General features: G+C 41.5%; 1 protein-coding gene across 2 annotated transcripts; it reads left to right on the forward strand.

Annotated features, from left to right (window-relative positions):
• Positions 1-174: 174 nt before the first annotated feature.
• On the forward strand, positions 175-22099 carry CEP57 (centrosomal protein 57). Of its 2 annotated transcripts, XM_085575520.1 has the most exons (12): positions 175-294; positions 1516-1557; positions 4550-4706; positions 7653-7832; positions 8149-8270; positions 9184-9300; positions 13267-13344; positions 14464-14568; positions 14729-14806; positions 15149-15390; positions 18724-18868; positions 20246-22099. In XM_085575520.1, exons 1-12 carry the CDS (start codon positions 235-237, stop codon positions 20480-20482), a joined length of 1563 nt encoding a protein of 520 aa, XP_085431646.1. In that variant the 5' UTR covers positions 175-234; the 3' UTR covers positions 20483-22099. The 2 variants fall into 2 exon arrangements, with proteins under 2 accessions (XP_085431646.1, XP_021392223.4); XM_021536548.4 differs by lacking the exon at positions 1516-1557.
• The last annotated feature ends 15 nt before the right edge of the window (positions 22100-22114 follow it).

A 22114-nucleotide genomic window follows, 5' to 3' on the forward strand; every position in this document is an offset into this window, starting at 1 on the left:
GGCTTCAGGGGCTCGCCCGCCGCCCGTCCCTCTCGATTGGCCGAGCGGCGCCCTCGCTCTTCTCTTATTGGACAATTTCCGCGTCAATCAATGCTGAGAGGAAGACGGGGCGGGACTTACGCGCGGTCCTCCCTTCTCATTGGCAGGCTGGGATAGCAGTCAAGCGAGCGAGCCGCCGCGCGGGTGCCGAGCCTTAAAGTGACATGGGCCGGAGCGGGCTCCCTTACGGCCGACATGGCGGCAGCTAGGGGCGGCCGGCCGCACACGCTGGGGCTCGGAGGGCGTCTCTCCGCGGTGAGGAGCAGGACGGGCGGGCCGCTTGTGAAATCCGGGGGGTAGCGGCCGGGCAGCGCGGGGCCGGCGGCTTGCGTGCCGGGAGCCGTACGGGCTGTGGAAGCTGGCTTGTCTGTTATGCATGTGTGTGTATATATATACGTGTGTGTGTGTATCTACACGTGTATATAGATGCTTATGTGTGTGCATATATATATTTATGTGTGTATACGTGTGTGTGTGTGTATAAACATGCCTATATACACATGTGTATGTTTGTATGTATATCTGTATATATGTATGTGTAAACCTATGGTGCATTCACGCATGTTTTCTAAAGCGACAGAAGAAAAGATACTCTGCTATTGAGCATCTTTCTGTCCCCACGCCAGCGTCTGGAGATGGTGTTTGCAGGTGAACGGAACAAAATGCTGCCTTTGGTTTGCTCCCAGACGTGTCCCGGGGCTTCGGCTCCGTGGTGTTCGCCGCTTTCTGGAATAAGTTGCAGTTTTAGTTGCTTTTCCGTGTTTTGGCAGTTTTTCGCGTGAGAAGCTGTGTGTTGGGCGCGCCCTGGAGGAGCAGGCTGCGGAGGGGTGGTCCGCTCCTCTGCGGGTCTGGCGTCTCGCTGCCGGGGTGAGCGCCCGGCCTGGGGTTCTCTTGGGTGTCTCCTGCCCTGCAGTGTGCTCCCATACCTGGGCCAGCAAGAGGAATCTGGGCACTCTTTCCTCACCAAAATTGTTTCTAGCAAGCCTGGAGAGCGATCTCAGAAAACTCGTTTCAGTCTACAGTAGGTAAATGTAGGCTCTTTAATAGATTTGGTAAGCCAAACAGAACTTTTGGGGAAAAAAGTTACCTACTGTATACATCTGGCACTCTACAGCAGATAGTTGACAAAAATTACTGTATCGTGCCAACATTTTTTCCTCTCCATTTGATGTAATTGCTTAACTAAGTTAACTTTTTAATGTCTGTTTTAACTAGAAATGTTACTGAAATGTAGAGTGCTCCTGACTCGGTCTCTATCAGGGAGGCACAGCCAGCACTTAACTTGGTCTGTGGGTGATAGGAGCTGTCCTTCCTTCCCCTTCCCTCCATTCCTAGTTTGAATGACTGGGTACTTGAATGTTTCATAATCACTACATTTAGTATCTCATTATTTTTGGGTTTTTTTCGTTATTTTGGGGGTTTTTTTCCTCATTCCCTACATAATTTTCCTGGGTTGACTTTTTTTTTTTTTTTAAGCCATGTGCAGAGGCTGCTGTGTATCGCTTAAAGCATTGCCAGGTATCAATCTTTTTTTCTTTCTTTTTTGGTTATGAGCACCCAGATGAGAACTTGCAATAACACCCAATTCTAATTTAATCCTTTTTTAAAAACTCTCTGTATGAGTTTGTGTCTTTGTTTTCCTCCCACTGTGTTTAGCCTTTGAGAGCTTTGGGAGGTCCCTGTGCTGGTGATTTGTTAAGTTATCTCTGCTCTGTGTTTTTAATATTCCCTTCTTTCTGCTTGAGGAGGCAGCTGCTGATATTTTGGGAGGCAGTGTTCTCAGACCTGTGAAGATAAGAAGTGCTCAGCTCACTGTTATGTAATAGGGTGCATTTGTCTCCTTGTGGGACTGTTAAGCTTCTTCACTTACTACTCTGAGGCTTTAGTGCAGCTTAAAGACTATGAGGAGTATCCTGAAAGAGAGGAGATATAGTTAGCAAACATGATCTAACTGAGATTCAGAACAACAATATAGAGCTTCCTGTTTTGTTTTTTTTTCTCAATTTTCCTGAGCATCAGAGCATGATACTCCCTGTGAGACTTTTCCAATTTAAATGGTTTTTAATGACTTCAGAGATAGGGGGGAAGAGCAGAGAATCACTGTGATGTTTGATGGGAAATTCCTCTATGCTGTTTGGTAAACTTTCCCAAAGTATTCAGTCAAATGATTTAAAGTTGTTATTTATGAAACTGAATATAAGCCACTCTTTTGCTTAAAAGTAGGTGAGAAATATATGTGTGGTAGCAAATTATTTAGACTGAAAAAAAGAGCAATTGTCTGTGTAATAGAGTATATTCCAGCACAATTTTTTTCAGTAGCTATTTGAAGCAGATATCTGTACTGACTATTACACTATTCAAATTAGTATTACTGGCTGTTCAAATTAGGTCCTATTGCCTGCATCCGTGTGACATGTAACCAGCCAAAAGACTCAATTTGCTTTGCTTTGTGTTAGTTTGGTGCTCCAGGGTTTTAAGTACAGCAGCTTTTTCTTTCAGTTAGACTGCTGTTGGCTAGAAAAATGTTACTAATGGCAGTAAAAACAAACAGAAGAATTCCTTTACTTTGGTGTTTTTATGCAGTTACATTTAATTTTTAGACAAAACTTTACCTGTGAAGACATAAAAGATGATAATGACATCTAGAAGGATTGTGATGCTGTCCAGCCCTACTTTGGCTTCAAGCTGATTCCCCTTTTTCTTTTGACTGCTTGATGGGGTACCTTTGGTTTGAGTCAGTGGCAGACAGGATATTGATATTTGAATCAATAGTTACTGTTTGGTTTACTGAGGCTTATGTTGCTGCTGTTCGTGTTTTGCTTGGTTCATTTTTACTCCATCATTTGGTCTTACTATTGTGTGCTCATCAATGCCATATCCTGTAATGCTAATGACATTTTTGATGTTAGCACCTAACAGGCTTTTGATTAGGTGGATTCATGTGTTCTGGTTAGACTTGTGAGGCTGCTGAGTGTGAAACAGTGTGTTTATGAACAAAACACCTGTTCAAAATAGTTTTATTAAAATATTCTTGATTAGGGATTAGTGTTTTAATTCACTTTCTGTGGTAGAGAATGTGTGTGCTAATGCAGTTATTTTGAGAAAAGCTGTTATGTTGTGTAGGAAAACATTATAAAAGCAAACTGCAAAGCTGTTAATAAATAAAACTGCTTAGAAACACCAATTTATACACTCAGGATAGTTAGGATCCTAATTTTCTTGCTCACAATGAATCACTGTGTTTATAAGAGGAAATCGGCTGTGTAAGGGCTTTAAATAACTTAAAATTTTTCTTAATATTTTCCCCCGTATTTGGCTCCTCATAATGCATTTTGAGCTGTTGTGTAATTTGCTATGAGAGACTTAATACTTTCTGTATTTTAATTTAGGTCATTATATGCTCCCGGTGATTGGTATGCAAAAGTGTAAAAACACCCTGCCAAAATCAGCAATTGCTCATTTTACCTACTGAGGAACAGGGAAGCTGTAGGAGCTTTACATCTGCCTGCAGCCCACCTCTCTTAGGGTGCTTTCAAATTCTGTCACTGAAATGTTTAGTGATGGGTGCAGTTGGGAGAAGTTAAAAATAAGCATTTAATTTAATTTGTATATATGTATTTTAAAACTTAGGCCAGGTAGACAGTGTTTGGGTCTAAACCATAAACGCACAATTCTGCCATGTCTCCTCTATTTAGAAGAGCATCTTCCCAGCTAGGTGGCCCTTTCAGGTCATTGCAACATCCAAAGCACAGCAGGTGTTTGCAGAATTGGTGCAGACTGCTGGGAAATCCATGATTTCTACAGCCACGTTTTTCAGAACAGTCTGAAGCTGATTTAAGAGTACATTATTGCTTGGAGGCAGGAATACTTTCCTGGCTGTGATCTGCTGGTTTTCCAGTGCTGATACCACTAATCAGGTGTAGCATAAAGTCATCTGGATGTGAAGTCTTGGGAATTTCCATCTACTAATGGAAAGATAAGGAAAATGAATGAATAAGGAAGTGAGTGGAGTTGGAGGGATTGGTGCTCTCACCTCACCTTTCCAGCTTCAGTTTCCTGTACCCCGTGTGCAGTCAGTGAGCTCTTGTGTTACATCAGGGGGTGCAGGAGCATGGTCCCGGGTGTGCCTTATCAGGTTTGGCCACCTTAGTGCACTATCTTGTCAGTAAATGTAACCAGACTTTAAGAAGATGTTTGTTTTCCAACGGATTGTGGGTTGCCTTCTCCCAGTAAGTAGTAGACAGTACAAGTAAATGGAAAAAAAAAACAACAAAAGTGTAAATCAGAAACTAGTAAGGGAAAGACGATCTTCTGGTTGATACTGTTTTTAGTGGAGGGGGAGTGGGATGTAAAATGACACATCCTAAGGCTATAAAGAAGGAAGTACAGCTTTTAGATACGAGTCTCCTGTAGCAGTATTTCTACACATCATCTGATAGAATCTTACTTTATTTTTGTTGTTGTGTCAAAGAAACAAATGTGCTGAATAACAGGTTTATTTTGTTTTCAGAATGATCTGCAAAACACTCAGAGCTCTACATCAGCCACAGATGGACTCTCTTCAGCTTCATTTATAGACTATCCAAAGCACAAGCCATTTATTAATTCAGATTTGCAGCGTTCCCCATGGAAACCAGTAATTCCATATCCTGAAAGCCACAGCAGAGGTAATAGTTCAGCAAAGTTGTTTTCTTACATGTTTCCAAATCATAGTAAAATACTGTGTCTTCCACACCTATGAAGGTTGCAGTCTTTTTATCCTTTTATCAATTCCCAGTGATGTCCAGGTCACCTATTTTGTACGTTCTTGGCACTTCTCTTTCCAAGGAACACCTGATGATAAAGGTCATCTTACACATGGGGACATACTCTCCTCTTCAGTAGTAGAGAATTGTAAAATTGTCTGCCAGTACAAATTTATGAACTACTCAGGTCTTTTGTCCCTTCTTCAGTCTTTCTCTCCTTCAGCTTTTCCTCTGCTGAGTTCCTAGCTGAGTTAGAAATAAGGAGGTTTTAGTCCCCAGAATGGTTTGCAGCAAAGGAAGAGGTTTGGTCCTGTTAAAATTGGAAGGCTTGTCATGGACAAAGGATGTGTTGTGAGAATTTTCGTATCAGTGAAGACTTAAAGGATACAGAGGAGGCTTCAGCAAAGTGCTGAACTGGTGCTCACAACACCAAAAATGGAGGCAATTTTACTCCCATTTATTCTTGTTTCTAGGCTATTCCTTCTCTTTCCCTTCACATGCTGGACATGAACAAAAAAACTGTTCTTGGTTAGTTTTTGGTCGTTTTAGTGAATTAGTTTGTCATATAGTGACTCTTACACCAGAGCTGCGTTGGGGTACGTACAAGGTGCGTCATGAGGTGTTGGGAGACCAGAGCAGGACCAATCCTTTGAAGAGCAGTTTGGCTCAGGGTCATTGCAGAAATGCTCCCTTTTAAGACTTGAGTGTTATAGAGGCTTAAAGGTATTAATTACTTGATATTTTTTCCTTGTTGAGAAAAGTAAAAAATGTTTAGGATAAATCCAAATATTACCCAAACTAAGTAAAAAATCAGGATGATAGCCTCAAGTCCCTGTTCCAATTAATGTCTGAGTTACTAGGGACTTGTATGTTAATGACCTTAAAGATGAAATCTCAGTTCTTGCAGCACTATTTAAAATGTAGTATATACTCTCAAGGCCATCAGTTTTCAAAGTGCTGTTGACACAAAACTAAAACAATCTTTACAGATGAAAAATTGGATGTGCAGGAAAGAGCTTCCTTATGAATTACTGATGCAGGTGTATTTTTGTAGAGTGTGCTGCATGTTGCGTTAGCAATAAAGTTTTGACTACCAAGTTTTCACTTGGCAATTTTTTTTTCTGACAGTGACTCTGCCGACTCTGAAATAAGGATGGGTGGTGGAAGACAGTCAGATAAATTATATCCTGTTTTAGAAAGTAGCAATTTTTTTATTTTCAAAAAATGTTTAATTGAATTGCAAGTGAGCGTGAGTATGTACTGAAAATTTAATCCAACTCATGGATAATTCAGTATGTTTCTCTTTTCGCATAGCTTTTAAAAATGCAGAAATATTACTCAGTGTATAGCTGAGTAAATTTAAGGATGTGGAAATTAATTTCAAATGGCAAAATTTGATTATTCTTGAGGGTCCTCATTGCTCGTCCCATTCCCTATATTAAATCTTACTGAAAAATCCTGAAATTGAGTATAGTAGAGTCTGTTTATTGTGGGTTTAATGTCTTTGTATTATATGTGCGTGTCAACGTGCACAGTTGGCTTTAATACTCTAACAGGAATGACTGAATAGCACTTGGCCTGTTGGGTTTCTCCGTTACCTAGTCACTGCTTGAGTTGCTTCATTGCTGTGTTTTTTAGTCATTATTGTGTATATATGGAGATTTCAATGTAGCTTTTAACAATAATAGTAACAAACCTGTTCATTGTTTCAGCTATGCCCATTTCAAGTGAATCCTACGAACAGTAAATAGAGAAGAGGGTGCAATTGCTGGTTCTGACATTGCAAATAGGGCCAAATTATCAATAACTTACCCTTAACTGTGACTGCTGTTGTTACTTATGTACTGAACAGGTTTGCATTGATGTGATACTCTCATGTGTTGTTATTCACTTCAAGATTTGGTAATGTTTTTTAAATTTTTTTTTGTGTTATCTGGTGGCCAAACCAATATGCAGTCCCAACTCTTCCAGTGCTCAAGCATGCTTTATTACAGGTACATGCTTTCTCTGGAGTGGTTTTAAGTACAAAGGAATGGGCTAATGTGACCTTGCAGATTAGTCTGCTATTTGAGCTGTGTGTACAGATGTTGCTATGTTTAACTTCAGCAGCACTCCATAGGGGAAAGGGCTTATAGTTATGGTTCCCTTCACAGAATTAAACAGCCCAGCTATGAGACAGGTAATACATCAGATTACCAGCAGATGGTCTAATTGCAAGTTGAGGTGTGTTCTATTACAACTGCTTTTCCTTTTTTGGTGAAGAATATAGAAAGGCTTTGTTTAGTAACTGCTAAAGCTGGGAGTGCAGCAGAAAGGCAAAATGGTTCAGCACTAAGGAGATGGATGTTTTTAGATGGAAGAGGGGAACACAAAAACCAGAAGAATTAAAAAAGAAGTCTACTTATTTATAAGCCCTTCTCATTGTTAACCTTTACTATGCTGTGTGGCCATTCATGGGAACGCTGTTTGTGTATTTGTTGTGGTAGGAAGAATATTAACATGGAAAATTGCCACTGTTTTTACTATCTAGTTGTAATTTTTCATTTCCGTTTGATAAAGGGTCAAAGGATACACTGTTTGTTCTCAATTGACACAATATTCATACACTTTGTTCTGGGAAATAGTTGTATCTTTCCCAAATGTGTCAGGTGAAGGGTGTGCACTAAGGGCATCTATTTGTTTGAGACTAGTTTTAGAATCAGTTATGATTTAAATTAAATTATTTAATTCCTGGAAGGACTCTTGGATACTGGTAAGGAACACTCTGACCTTCTTACATTACATGCTTTTTTAATAACATTTCAAGTTTAATTTGTCTTGAAGTGATGATTTAATGGTGTCTAACAAAAGGTACTTGTTCAATTGCAGCAATATTTTCTGCTCTGAAGAATCTCCAGGAAAAAATTCGTCAGCTGGAGCTGGAACGGTTTGAGGCAGAGGAGAATGTAAAACACCTCAGCAAGGAAACAGCAAACTTTAAAAAAATACTGAGTGAACAAATGCAAGACAAAGAACGGGACAAGACTGAAGTGTCAAAGAAAAATCAAGGTTGTTTGCAAACTGTATATAGATACTATAGAACATTGATGTGGATGAAACTTGATTCCTATAAAGGCATAAACCCATTTAATTTACTTTGTTCAGCATCTTTTAATTTGCAGTGACATGAGGAGGTACAAAGAAAGAATTTTAAGGCATTCTTCTTTTTAGGGGTTTTTATACAAAAGTTCATTAGGCATAATATGCAAGTTTCTTAGGTTGTCCTTTTCTTGTTTGTTTTGAAACTATCCTGAAAACAACAACAAAAACAATCCCAGGAACAAGTAATGCATGATTTATACTTTCTGCCTTCTCTTATCTTCAGAACTGACTTCGCAGCTGGCAGCTGCTGAGTCTCGATGCAGACTTCTAGAGAAACAGCTGGACTACATGAGAAAAATGATCCAGCATGCAGAAAATGAGAAGTCACATCTCTTGGAGAAACAGGTGTGTTCCCAAAACTATCTCAGGGTTAAATCATAAAAGTCATTAATTATGTAATGATTTTTCATAGTTACTGTAATTTTTATGCCTTTAAGTGTGGGTGTCTACTTCAGCTGGCCTTCATATGCTTGGGTATGGATAACTTCCCTACTTAAATTTACCAGTCTTCTCATGACCCTGGTATTTTCTTTGTACACTTGTTTCTAAGGCAATAGCAGGCTCTGGCATTAATATGAATTGTTTGTTTCTGCATGATTGGCTTACTGCAGTAGCTCATCCTTATCCTCCAGTGTTATACCTGTGTGTCACTGGGAAACACCCTCCCTTTTGTGTTTGCAGTCTTCAGGACTTTGGAGAGTTTCTTTATTAGTACTGCTCTTGCTGAACTGGGGCTGAAATACTGATTCTGTAGAAATAGCAGTAAAATTTCTATTTCCCCTCATCACCCAATCATTCTCAGCCATCAGTGATAGGGATTTTGCCTATATCTAAAGTGAACTTTAATTTTGTTTTATAGGCATATAAAACATATAGGCTTTAGAGTTGCCTACAGCTATCTGTTCATTGGTCTCTGTGGCTATTCTATTTCAGTCTGTTAAATAGAAGGGAAAAAAAAGAAAGCTATTTCTAATTTTTGCTTCTTTTTTTTAATGTTTTGAGCTGGGAGGAAGGAGAGACTCCAGAATCTTCTCAGATGTGGTTAAATGTATGTTTCCCCAGCACTGGTGGACCGTGGTGCAGTTTGTTCCCTGATTGTGGCACCATCTAAAATTGCATAGAGGAAGTGGTAGTTCCTTTGGACTGTTTATGGACCTCCTTTGTGCTCCAGACACAAAGATGTTGCAAAGATGTTTACTATAGGTGGTCTTGTTTTCTTGTGCTTATAATTTTTTTTCTTTTCACTTCTCCCTTCAAGAACTTCTTGGAGAGAAATCGGCTTATTGACCAGTCACATGTTCAGTCTAAATTGGAAAAGCTGGATATACTGGAAAAAGAGTACAGCAGACTAACTACAATGCAGTCCACAGCAGAGGTCTGTCATTTGTCTTGGATACTGTATCAGATTTATCTTGTTTATTGTAATCTGTACTTCATAGCTTATGACAGTAGCAGACCTGAGCAAAACTTAGTGCTTTAGAGCAAGACAGCAACTAAAATTTATTTTAAACTGAGGTGTTATGAAAATTTGACGTTATTGCTGCAAAGGTACATGTCTAGTGTAGGCTTTGGGGCACTGCACTGCATTGCAAGAGTTGGAGTTTTGTTATGCCTTGATAGTCTGTTGGTGGTCCTCTTTTTTGCTTAGTTGATGCCTAGGCATTGTAAGATTGCAGCCATTGCTAAGATCTTGACTTGCGTCCATGCTACTGAATGCTAGCAGTTATTTTCTGTTATTATTGATATTCACCCTGCCTTGTATGAATTTGATGTTTTTTTTTTCCTCTTAGCCCTCCTTCTTAAGAAGCACAATTATTAGCAGTTTTGTGTACAGACTTCTGTGGCCACATGTTGCAAGGCCTCTAGCACTACGTGTCTCCCTGTGTGTTTGAGTCGGTCTGCCTTTTCAGGACTCTATTTGAATCAATAGCTTCTCCAAACTCAATGTGATCGTGTTTGGTTATATTGTGCTGTGGTGGGTTTACCCTTGAATTTTTATAATTTTCTTAATTTTATGGTGAGAAATAAAACTCAATCTCACCATGAACTGCAGGGGAATCTCTGCTCTGGCACCTAGAGTACCTTCTCCACTTCTCTGGTTAACCTTAGGGTCTGCAAGGCTTCTTCTTTCAAATATTCTCACTCCTCAGTTCTGGCTGCAGTTCTCCTGCAGGATTTTTTTCCCCTCCTTAAGTCTGTAATCCCAGAGGTGCTGCCACCATTGTTGTTTGGCTCAGCCTTGGCCAGCGGTGGGTCTGTCTTGGAGCCAATGCCATTAGCATTGGGAAGTTTCTGGCAGCTCTTCAGAGAAGCCACCCCTACAGCCCCATGGCTACCAATGCCTTACCACACAAACCCCATACGTCTCTGTGCAACCCCTGTGGTGTTGGCCTCTGATGCCCCACCTACATACCCCTCTCTGCTGCTATAAGAGAGGCCACAAATCTCCCAAGCCTGGAAATTAGAGAGAACTTAACCAGGGAGAGGCTTCCTTCTGCAAATTTCTTCCCTGTTCCTGCAAAAGGACCAGATAGCACATGATTGGATTGTAGTATTATGGATGGCAGTTCTGGATTCTATCAAAATCATAGGCTTGCTACCCTGTACACCAGCCCTTACCTCAGGTGGTGAAGTGTTTCACCAGAAGTACATAAGGAGATGTTTGGTGGTAAATCTTTAGCTGCTTGGCTTGTAGGACATGTAGATACCACAACTTTTCTTGGAAGTCCCTTGGAAGCTGCCAAAGCAGCTGCAACAAGCTTTTTAAGATCTTGACACCCTGGTGTGGTGAGCTGCAGTTGCAGAGTACAAGGGATTGCATTGTTTACTTGGGCCAAACACTGGCAAAGAGAAATAAGAGTCTCCTGGGTCTTGTACTCTGAAAGTAGCAGTGATTTCCTCCAAGGTTAGAATTGAAACAACCTGCTTAGCAGCTGGCATTCCTTCTGAAAGGCTTTTACTAAGTTTTTGACTGGTAGTAGCTGAAGTTTGTTGAGACTGGGTTGTCTTTTTGTGCTTGGCTAGTGAAAATAAATTCAGCCTTATGGTTCTTTTGGTGTTCTTTTCTGGGTCAAACTAGAGATCTTTAATTCTTTATCTTTAGAAATTAGTAGCTGTATCAGTTGTGTTTTAGAGGAATTGGGTGTTAAATTCACTCAATTTTGAAGAATTCTAGGACCTGAAATAATTCTAGCTGTGCACTCGTGCAGTGCTCTCTCTGGACAGTTGACTGAGAAGATCTGAACATGTCTTTGTCTGAAGATGGAGTAAGAAATGTGGCTGTTCCCTAAAAGTGCACTTTGGGCTGTGGTCTTGTTTGTAGCCAGACGGCCAGAATTTGAATGTGTGTGTGGATGACATTTTCAACAACATAGTAATTGATCTTTATGCTAACAGTGAGACTTAAAACCACACTCTCCCTAGTTCTGTGGATTGGGCAAAACACCAGAACAGATTGTCTGCAGAGGTGGTAGATACCCTGTTCCTGGAAACATTGAAGATGTGTTTAGAGAAGGCTCAGAGCAGCCACGTGGTTTAATGGAAAGTGTCCCTCGGACTTAAGTGACCTTTAAGGTCCTTTCCAACCTAAACCATTCTGGGATTTTGGGATTCTATGAGTAGGTGGTTGCATGAAATTAATTTTCTGTTACAAAACACGTCAGAAATAGACGCTGAAATATTTTATTTCTATTTTGTCAATAAAGCTTTTGCAGTGGCTCCTGATGATTGAGTGGATGTTCAAGCAGCCCAGTGCTGACCTGCAGTCTGCCTGCTGCTGCTTGCAGTGCTGTCTTACACAGATGGGCAGCACTGCAGGGCAGGGTCTGTTTGCTTGGCTCTGGGGCCTCTCTTAGTGACAATCCAGTAATCTGCATAATACCTTCTTCTATAAGTAAGAAAAAATGTTCTTTAGGGAATGTAAGTTGGGTATATAATTTCTAAGGGGGTGTCACAGATGATGCAGTAAGATATATTCTTGCTGTGTAGTTTGAACTGCACCCTGGAGCTGAACAGGTAGCTGAGGGAATACTCATTCATTTCAGAATAAAAGCCTTGGCCCAGCTTCATGTCAATATTTCATGTCAGTTCTAAACAGAATATTTTCCTCTATTTTCATACTCAAAATTCTGTCAGACTTAAGATGTTAACATAAGGTCTTTGAGACTGACCACATAGATAAAAAGAGTTATGCCAATAATTGTAAAGGGCAGAAGATGATCAAGTTACCTGGAATACATTTATTTTGAATGAAAAAAAAATCATCAGAATTATTCTTTCATTCAAAAGAAAAAGTTGGTTCCTTTATATAGTGCCTTTGTCCTCAATATTTATCCAGACTTTTGCCTTTTAACACCTTTGTATCACAGCTTGTTACATTGTTCTTGCAGTTAATGCTTAAGTAAAGCAGAACTGAAATATTTAGTACCTCAGTGTAGTGAATTTATAAACAAAAAAGTGTACAAATACAGCTGTCACTGTCTATAATGATTTTCTGCCTTAAGTTTGATTAGTGGCTCTGTGAATTATCAGTCTCTGGGGGAAGAGAAGAGAAATTGTTTTGGGGGCTGGAGCTCTGGGTTGTTTTTTCAGTGCTGTATAAAGCCAGAAAGTTATTTGATAACTTTCACATTGGGAATTTCAGTGTATCTTGTTTAAACAATGTTTTCATCTTGTTGGAGGTTTACAAAGAAATGTGTGCTTTCCCCATTAACCTTTTCCTTTGAAAAAGTGTTTCGAAAGAGGTCTTACAAGCTTTTGTGATAAAAAGATGAAATTACTTCAGTTTTATTTAAAGGTATCTCAGGGGCATCATACAACCTTTCCTCCCTCTTCTTTATGAGGAAGGTGGCTAGATGTTAAAAAATTCTTTTCTTGTAAGAGTCTAAGTTACAGATTTTAGCTAAAATACCATTAGTGGTCTAAATAAAGCAAGTCTTCTCTTGCCTTATAATGACACATCTTTGTTAGCTCTTTTGTAGTACAGAATCATGGAGGACCATGTACACAAAGCAGCCTACTGTCTAGGGTGTTTTTAAAACTGAAGAGAAAGAGCCTTGTGTGTTGCTTTGTGTATATTTGTCTGTGACCTAACTTCAGATACCAATTGTGAAAGTAAGAATAGAAAAATCAATTTAAATGTTAAGCATAAGCTTTTGACTACTGTATTTATGCCTATACAGGCAAAACATCAGCAGTCATTCTAATGCTCAAGTCTTCATTTATCCGTGAGTCGTAAGATGAACTCAAGAGTTTTGTGCAATCTCTTAATATTGTAGGCTTCAGAAAGAAAAAAAAAATTGTTTCATTAGTAACACTATTATTTTGATTCAACTTTGACTAGAGAAAAATGAAAGAGCTGGAACAGAAGCTTCATGAGGAAGAACATGCAAGGAAGCTTGTTCAGGAAAAAGCAGCTGAGGTAACCAACAGGAAATTTCTTTTGTACTGGTATGCACTGTAATTAGCTCTTCCTTTTTATCAACTTTTCAGCTAAGCTTACTGAAAGTGCCCCCCCATATGCCTCACAGAATAGTGAAATGCTGGTTTTAGTCTTTTTTTTCTGTTTTCCCTCTTGCCTGAGGTACCAAATGTTCTGAAGTTCTCTGAGTGTTTTGGAAACCACTGAAGCTTTGCTTTCTTTACTAAAAGTTGGAAAAGAGGAGTAGAAATTCAGACTAATCCATAATTATGGATGTATGAATAAGTATACATGGGAACCTTTCAACATATCAAAGTCAACAAATGGGCCCCCTTCTTCATAATTGTAATTAAAATTGTAATTAAAGAAGGAAGCAAAAAAGAGGCAATGTACTCTTGATTATGAGCCCTTAAGGATGCTGGCTGGTCTTCTAACCTGAAAGTGTGGTGTTTATTAAGCATTCATTGTATGCTGGAGACTTACGGACATAATGTGTTAGGCTCTAACATTAACCTTTGCCATAAGTTTGGTGTGATGGGGAAAGTGCTACCTTAAATTAATAATGAAAACTTGTGCTGTGAATGCTTCTTCAGGACATAATTTCTAAAGCCATGCCATATCGGCCTCTTGAACAGTGAAGCATGGTAGGATCCTCACTGTCGACAGGAAGTTCTAACCTTAACTCTTTCAGTAGATGGTTTGGTGGTTAGTTTGTTATTGTGGTTTTTGTTTGTTTGTTTGGAGTTTGTTTTTACTGTCAAATTTAATAGAACAGTAGGAGTAACTGTATGTCATGGGATCAGTTGATCATGGTTGGGTGGCTTGAGCTCCCCAATAGCTTGCCAAGTGTAAAGCACAGCTGATCTTTTGGCACTTGCCTGCATGGGACTAATGGACTAAGGCTAATTCTCTAATTTGCTAGGATTACTGATGAGTAGTGCTAACAGAGGAAGTATTTAATGTTTAAGTTGGCCTTTGACTGCAAAAATATCCTAAAAATTTGCAGCTCTTGCTTCTGGAGAGCCTGTGTTTTAAAAATTCTTGCAGTTCTCTGCTTGTACTGTCTCTGACTATATATTGATATAATTTCAGTAATTGGCTGTATTCCCTCAATTTTAGCTTCAGACAGGCCTGGAAACCAACAGACTGCTGATTCAAGCAGCATCCCCACTGCTTTCTCCAAAAGCAAGACAACCCAGGAAAAAAGCTAAGCAGCCAGAAAAGGTAAGATGTGGGAAAGAGAAGGGCAATTACTAAGGAGTTAAATAAGGTTGCGTGCATGTGATCAGGGAGCAGGTTGCTTCTTTTACTACAAAGTAAAAGGAAAGGGTGTTTGCTGTAGTATAAATTTTTTGCTAAATACTTTTCTTTTCTTTCTTTCCAGAAATGCTCTGTCAGACATTCTACTCTGCAGCCCCATTACAGGTTGTGTCTGGGTGATGTACCCTTTGTGGCTGGGAAGGTGAGCTGATTAATTCCAAAGCTTAGAGCTCAGTAGCTGCAGCTCCTTAAGGCACTTCGGGTTGGTGCGCTTCTGACACCCAGTGGTCAGATAATTTAATTTTCTTTGACACTTTTCATACAGATTGTCTTTGAAATGCTTGTTGGATATTGACAGCTAGCTGAGCTGGTACTTCCAAAAATAAGCCTGCACTATGCTGCTTGACAAGATGTTCTTGTTACTGCATATTAATTCAAACAAAAATTACATTCTTGTCAGTAAAAGTGGCACTGTTTTTAAATACTCCCCAGTATTACAAAGTCGTTGATAATCCCATTTAAAAGAAATCTCTTTTCCTTTCAGTCTACCAGTCCCAGTCATTCGGTTTCTGCCAATGTGCAACATGTGCTACACCTGATGAAACATCACTCGAAAGCTTTGTGTAACAGACATGTGGTGAACGATTGTCCAGCAAAACCCACCAGTGCTGGTCATCCTGCCAGCAAAAGCAGGCAGACATACATGCCAATGGACTCGTCCTCATCTCAGGAAGAGCTCTCAGAAGTGTTGCTGACTTTACAAGATGAATTGGGACAGATGAGTTTGTGAGTGTAGCATATATTCTTCTGAAGATTATGAATGCAGATGTTTCATATTTTTTCCTTGTTGCCTTGAATGTGGGAGGTTTTTCCTGAGAAGGTTCTTAGTTAGGAAATCTCTAGAATGTAATCTTTCTGGCTGCAAAGGCTGTCAATGCTCCTTGCAGTTAGAGGCTCTGCTAAACAGGCTGAACACCAGACCTGTGCTTATGTGCCAGCAGTATTAATCTCAAAAGAGGCGAAGGAGAAGTGTGGTCCCAACCCCAAATGCAGTGGGCTGTTGTGGTGTGGACCCAGCCAGCACAGAACCCTGCTGCCACTCACACACGCCCCCCCACCCCCACCTATCCCTCCCCCGTGTTGGGATGGGCAGTATTCACCCCTTATATTGTTCCATTTATATCCTGCCCAAGCCCCACACTTTTCAATATGTCCCAGTTAACCACCACCACCTTTCCAGTCTTTTGATGCAGGTACACACAGGTATCATTTGGTAGTCTATGGACTATCCCTTTACTAGTCCATTGAATTAACTTAGGCTATGACTTTGGACTCAGCTGTCATTACAGTCTTTCAGGGCAGGAAAAGGTGGTGGATAGCTGAATGGCTGAAGTGACTTGAGAGTGCTGGTGGGTGAGGCTGGACATGACCCAGCCATGGGCACTCACAGCCCAGAAAGCCACCCATGTCCTGGGCTGCATCCAAAGCAGCGTGGACAGCAGGGCCAGGGAGGGATTCTGCCCCTCTGCTGTGCTCTGGAGACACCCCACCTGCAAGGCTTGTCCAACTCTGGAACTGCCTACATAAGAAGGATGTGGGCCTGCTTGAGTAAGTCCAGAGGAGGCCAACAAAGACAATCAAAGGGCACCTCTCCTTTGAAGACAGGCTGAGAGCTGGGGTTGCTCAGCCTGGGGAAGAGAAGGCTGCAGAGAGACCTCATTGGGGCCTTCCAGGGCTCAAAGGAGGCTAGAAGAGAGGGACTTTTTACAAGGGTGTGTATAGTGTTCACACGAGGGGTAATGGCTTTAAACTAAAAGGGGGCAGACTGTGAGGATGGTGAGACACTGGTACAGATTGTCCAGGGGAGGTGTGGATGCCCATTCTTGGAGATATTCAAGGTCAGGTTAGATGGGGTTCTGGGCAGCCTATTCTAGTTGAAAATGGCCCTGCCTATGGTAGGGAGTTTGGAACTCAATGATTTTTAAGGTCCCTTTCAACCCAAATCATTCTGTCATCTCTTGCTCTTTGACCTTCAGCGGCCCCACATCAGAAGGGTCCAGATGCTTCATTTCCTTTGTCTCCAAGGACATGTGGGCTATGTGGAGAGCCCAACAGTACCCTTTTGAGTCCTTAAAATGCCCCAGCCCAAGACAGTCTCTGCCAAGGATGCACAGAGCCTCTGGGACAGTCACAATGGGGTGCTTTTGCCAGTCATTTTGTCAGGCTGGTTTCAGCCTCCAAGACTTTAGGGATGTCTCCAAGCTGTTGGGATGCCCCTGTCACTCCAGAAATCCAGAAATACAGGTGGGTTCTGCCCCTGTACAGTTTGATGGCGTTAGGGTACACTGTGCACCGGATCTGCTAAAGCCTTGTATTCCCATGGGGCTGATGTGCCCAGGTCATCTGATCCACTCAGCCCAGCAAACCTGGTTGTCCTTCTGCACCTGGTTGGAGAGGGGGCTCCTCTAATACTGGTCCTAGGATTCTCCATTTCCTGTAAAAAATGATTAGAATTCCTTTCCATAGGATTAGGAATAGCATCAGCCTTGCCATTCTGTCTGGGAGCTGCCCACTGAAGACTTAATCAGCAGCTTCCTGGAAGAATTCCTATTTGTGCGTTTTTTTTCCCTGCAATTCCCATACTTGAGCCTCTAGGGTCAAGGCATGGGTTTTCCATCCCACTTGATGTTCTCCCTGTGGTGTGTACCCTCTATATCATGTCTCTGGTGTAGAAGGTAGCTTTCTGTGCTGTGGTTTGACCAGCAGCTGCTCACTCACTGCCCCCGGGCACAAATCCTCCCCTGATCTGAGCCCCCTTCAGCACCATGTTGGATCCCAGCACTGGGACCACGCTGGTTTTGAGTCGCACGGGACACAGGGAGGCTCCGGGGCTGTTGTGCTCAGCCGGGAGCAGGAGGGGAAGGAAGGGGAAGGAAGGTGTGGGCCCGCGTCTGCGCTGCGGGCTCGGCCGAGCCGGCAAAGAGCGGGGTGTAATTACACCGCTGCGCCGGCAGATGGCGCCCGCAGCGCGCGCTCCCCGGGAATGGCACGGCATTCCCTGGCACCGTAAAGCAGCACTGCGACCGGCCACTACCGAACCACTACACCGATGCCTAGCAAAGACTTGTCTTCACACACTCTGGTCAGACCTGTCGTTAGCCCCTCACGGCCCACGTCGCATGCCAGAAAATACTGCCTTGGTTTAACCCCAGCTGGTGGCTAAGCACCGTGCAGTGGCTTCCCTGCACCTCTGCTCTGGTGGAATGGAGAGGGAAATCGGGAAAAGGAAAAACCCATGGGCTGGAACAGGGACAGATTAGTAACTGAAATAAAGTGTAATGAAAAAAGGAGAGGGATAAAATGCAAGGTAGAAAGTCCTGTGATGCATAGTACAATTGTTCATCACCTGCTCTCCGATGCTTTCCCCAGCAGCAGTTGTCCCTCATGGCTAACTCTCCCTAGTTTGTAATACTGGGCATGATGTTCTATGGTCTGGACTATCCCTTTGACCAGTTTGAATCGGCTGCCCCAGATATCTGCCTCAGCTTCTTGTGCCCCAAGGAGACACTGAAAAGCCCTGGCTTAGGGTACATACTGCTGAGCAACAATGAAAACATCAGTTATCAACATTATTTTCATATTAAATCCAAAATACAGCAATGTAACAGCTACTAAAAATGGAAACTATCCTAGCCAAAAGCAGGATCTGGGCAAATAATCCATTAAAGGACAGCTTTGCTGGGTGTTTTGCTTGTCCTGATTAACAGAACATGAATTTATACTGTATTGCACAGCTGCAGTAGGTACAGATAGACATAATATTAACTGAGTGCCGAGATCAAGCTCTCAAAGGGTTATTTGGTCATTTTGAATATGCATTTTGTAGTTTTAAGCTACTTAAATTATTGAGACTCAATGTTGTAGTAGCCTGCCACCACAATGTGCTACTGTAATAATGCTGCAAACCAGCAACACTGTTCTTACTGGTTTGTTATGGCATGTTGAACATGTCTGGCTGGTGATGCAGTGGTTTTCTAGAAGTGTTATTTCTGAACTGGGTACAAGATGTAGAAGCCAATGGAACCTGATGCAAGCCTTGTTCTGTGAATTGTGTGCTAGTGATCACCAGCAGCTGTCAAAGCTCATCCTGGAAGCCCCAAGTGATACAGTGAGGGAAGATCTGGAGAGGGAACTTGAGACACTGGTGGAAAGGATGGAAGCAAAGGCAGACCAAATCAGCAAAGTTCAGAAGCATCGTTTGCAGGTGAGTTTCCTTTGCCTGTGATCATACTTCTGTAGAGTTGCTGACTTAAGCAGGGTTTTTTTGTTATATCCTAATCTAGCAGCAAATGCATAAAGCAGAAATAACTAGAATACCACTGTCTAATTCTACCTTTCATGTCCCGAAGTTAGTCTGCATACCTCCTTCCATCCCAGTATTTTTGAAGAAACATCTTTTCTGTCACCCTTGTGCCCACTGCTGCACAGGGCTTTTGCATCTGTTCTCACATTGAATTTTACACTCCTTGTCTCTTGAACACTGTTGAACAGTTTTCCTTTACTTAGAGTAAATGACCTATTTATGTTTTGATTTGCTTTTTTTAAGACTCACAATACCTGTTTTGCTTATTTTATAACTTTCAGAATGTTTTAGTGTAGCTTTTTCATTCAAAGCTATAAAACATACTGATTCCCAGTTTTCTCTTGTCTTCATTAATTTTGGTGAATTTCTTTCAAAGAGCTGAAGCCCATGTGTTTAATCTGGTTCAGTTCATACAAACCACGATTCACCCTCACCTGATGTAACTTATACACAAAACACATGCTGAGACCTGACATCCAGAATGGACCTGTGAAATGCTTGCTGTTAGAAGCATTACTCACTTTTGATAACTTATGATCTTCAGAGGAACTGCTGCAGAGAAGCAGATGTGCTATAGTTCTCAGCAGTAATGATGCTGCATGTGCTATTGGCAAAAGTTCTAGGAGCTGGGGTTTAGGAAAATTACAGCATGCTGTCAACTAGAAGGCAAGATCACCACCACCTGCAGAGAGGGGAGCTATAGAAGCCACCCATGTTGTGGCTTGAGTGTATGAATGTGTCTGAACCTCAGAGTGTCCAGTTCCCCTTTCAGTCTTTGCTGGGGACTACTTAGACTCACATGCTGTGATTTTTACAGAGCTGTGTGTGGATACCACCTTTTCACCCTGGCAGAGCTCTAGTATTCTTTCAAAGCTACATCTCTAAAAGTGACTAGCTATTAAAATTACTATTATGTGTGTAAAAAACCCTTGTTTTATTTTCTTTTTTCATCATTGGATGGTAACAATGATAAATCAACTTTTTTCATCTGCATCTTTTTATGGTACATTCCTGATAGCACTGTTCCCCCATAACAAATGTCTCAGTTTTTAGAGAGGAGGTAGATCACTGTAAGCTAAACAGAGCTCTAAAGATACAAATATAACAAATGCTTTGTAAGGAAAATGAAGTATTTATTGTTCAGTGCAACTTGGAAACAACCATTTGCTTACCTGGGTGAGATAAGCAGTGGGATATTTCAGCTGATTGGAAGAATTGCTGAACATAAAACTAAAACAAGATCACTTCTTAATGTTTTGCTTTGGGTTTCTCTTTCAGCTAGAAAGACTTAAGAGAGAATACAAGTCCAGAAGGACTTCTGCTAAACAAATAAAAGACAGCAGGTTCCCAGTCAGTGAGGTTAAAGTAACAACAACAATAACCACAAAAGGAAAGAATGCAGGTCCTATCAAAGTGAAGCCTGGAGAAAAGAGTCGGAAAAATCTTCAGTTGCTGAGAGACATGCAGACCATAAAGACTTCACTACAGGAAGATGATGTCAGCTGGGACTACTGACTCTTTTGCAGGAGATGTTCTTGAAGCATCCTAACCAAACTCACATTCTGGATCTAAAGCAGCTGCCTTTCTTGCTGTGTGGAAGACTACTGTACGCTAAGCACATTTTTGAAATACAGGCTTACAGGCTCTTGACTATCCATCCCTGAATTTGACTGAATATATTATGGTCTAGCTTAAATCATGTTCCATTTTCAAGGTACATGGCCAGTGAATCTTAATAGTAGGGTTCCCCCAGTTCCCTATGTTATGGTTCCAGCAGTCTCTCTGTTTTGTTCCAGCACACCGAGCACTGCACACTTACATGGGTTGGTGTGTGTGTGTGATGCGCCCATGCCATTTCCTGCTGTTGATCTGGGAGGCCTCTCGGGATGCATCTTGTATGAAAATAGTGCTGCAGTCCTGGGTGGTGAGGGCTTTTGTCAGTTCTGTTCTGTGTGCAGCTGCAATGACTACCATCTCTGGGAGTGTCTGAGGGAGAACAGGTAAACCCCTTCAAAGGTGTTCAGTGGGGCTCTCTACAACAGGCATCCCTGCTTCTTGATCTGCTACATTGCATTAGTCAGCATCAGTGGGAGTGGATGTTTGACTACTTTGAAAAGGAGCAAAGTAATTTATGAATTACATTGCTTAATGATCAAGTGAAATGTTTATACAGAAATCCTGCTTTAGGGAAATGCTGTAGGCTAGGGGGTAATACCTGTCTCTAGCCAACAGCTTTGGGTGATAAGGGAGTGAGAGAAACCATACAAGTGTTTCAAATTGCAAGTGCCTCAATTGTGCCATTTAGTCCTGGCATCTTGCTTTTAACTTAAGTATGTGCTTTGATGAGCTATCAACTTTGGTAGTAGTGCAATTAAGTTTGTGCTCTGACTTGCACAGTAGATTAAATGTTATTTATTATGTTAATAATGTACAGAATTTCCTGTTAATGAATGTATAGAAGACCCAGATTACCTGTATATACAGTTGAAAAATAATAAAGCCAGCTTGCCTGTTGAATTAATTGTAGGAAAGCTGCACTTCCTCTACATTAGCTGGGTGTTTGCTGCAGCACTGTGCCACAGCCAGTGGGCCTTTCATGGCAAGGTGACTTCTCCCTGGTCAGGGTGATGAATGAGAGCTGCAAGTAAGGTTAAAGACAGAGTAGTCCACCTTTGCCTGTAGCTGAACAGGCAGAAAACTGCAGGGTCAGCAAAGGAGAAAGGGGTTGAGTTTGTTGCCTGTAGGTGATCCACCCAGCTCGTCTCCTTGCTCATAGGGTGTTAGATGCTGCTAACTAGGTATAATTGGAGTAAAGACTTAAAGAGCAGTTTGTGCCAGGGTTCCTAAAAATTCAGTAGCCGAAACTCACACTTGGTCATTTTGCTTGGAAAGGGCCTCTGGAGATAGCCCTGTCCCTGGAAGTTTTCAAAGCCAGGTTTGATGGGGCTTTGAGCAACCTGGTCTAGTGGAAGATGTCTCTGCCAATCGAGGGGGTAGAACTAGATGATCTTTGATGGTCCCTTCCAACTCAAACCATTCTGTGATTCTGTTTTTATAATACTGAGCAGCTAAGTGCTGTATCTGTATTAATCCTGGTCTGTATGGGATAAATGAAACTTGTCCAAAGATGAATCTTGGTTTTCTATC

This window comes from Lonchura striata, chromosome 1 (genome assembly GCF_050655825.1).
Source record: "Lonchura striata isolate lonStrDom1 chromosome 1, ASM5065582v1, whole genome shotgun sequence".
Classification (NCBI taxonomy): domain Eukaryota; kingdom Metazoa; phylum Chordata; class Aves; order Passeriformes; family Estrildidae; genus Lonchura; species Lonchura striata.

Excerpts from the sequence above, each read along its gene's own strand:
- CEP57 (XM_085575520.1), top strand. The coding sequence starts at position 235 with ATGGCGGCAGCTAGGGGCGGCCGGCCGCACACGCTGGGGCTCGGAGGG. Across the intron at positions 9,301-13,266 it reads CAATGCAGTCCACAGCAGAG|AGAAAAATGAAAGAGCTGGA; the intron begins GTCTGTCATTTG and ends AACTTTGACTAG. Across the intron at positions 13,345-14,463 it reads TTCAGGAAAAAGCAGCTGAG|CTTCAGACAGGCCTGGAAAC; the intron begins GTAACCAACAGG and ends CCTCAATTTTAG.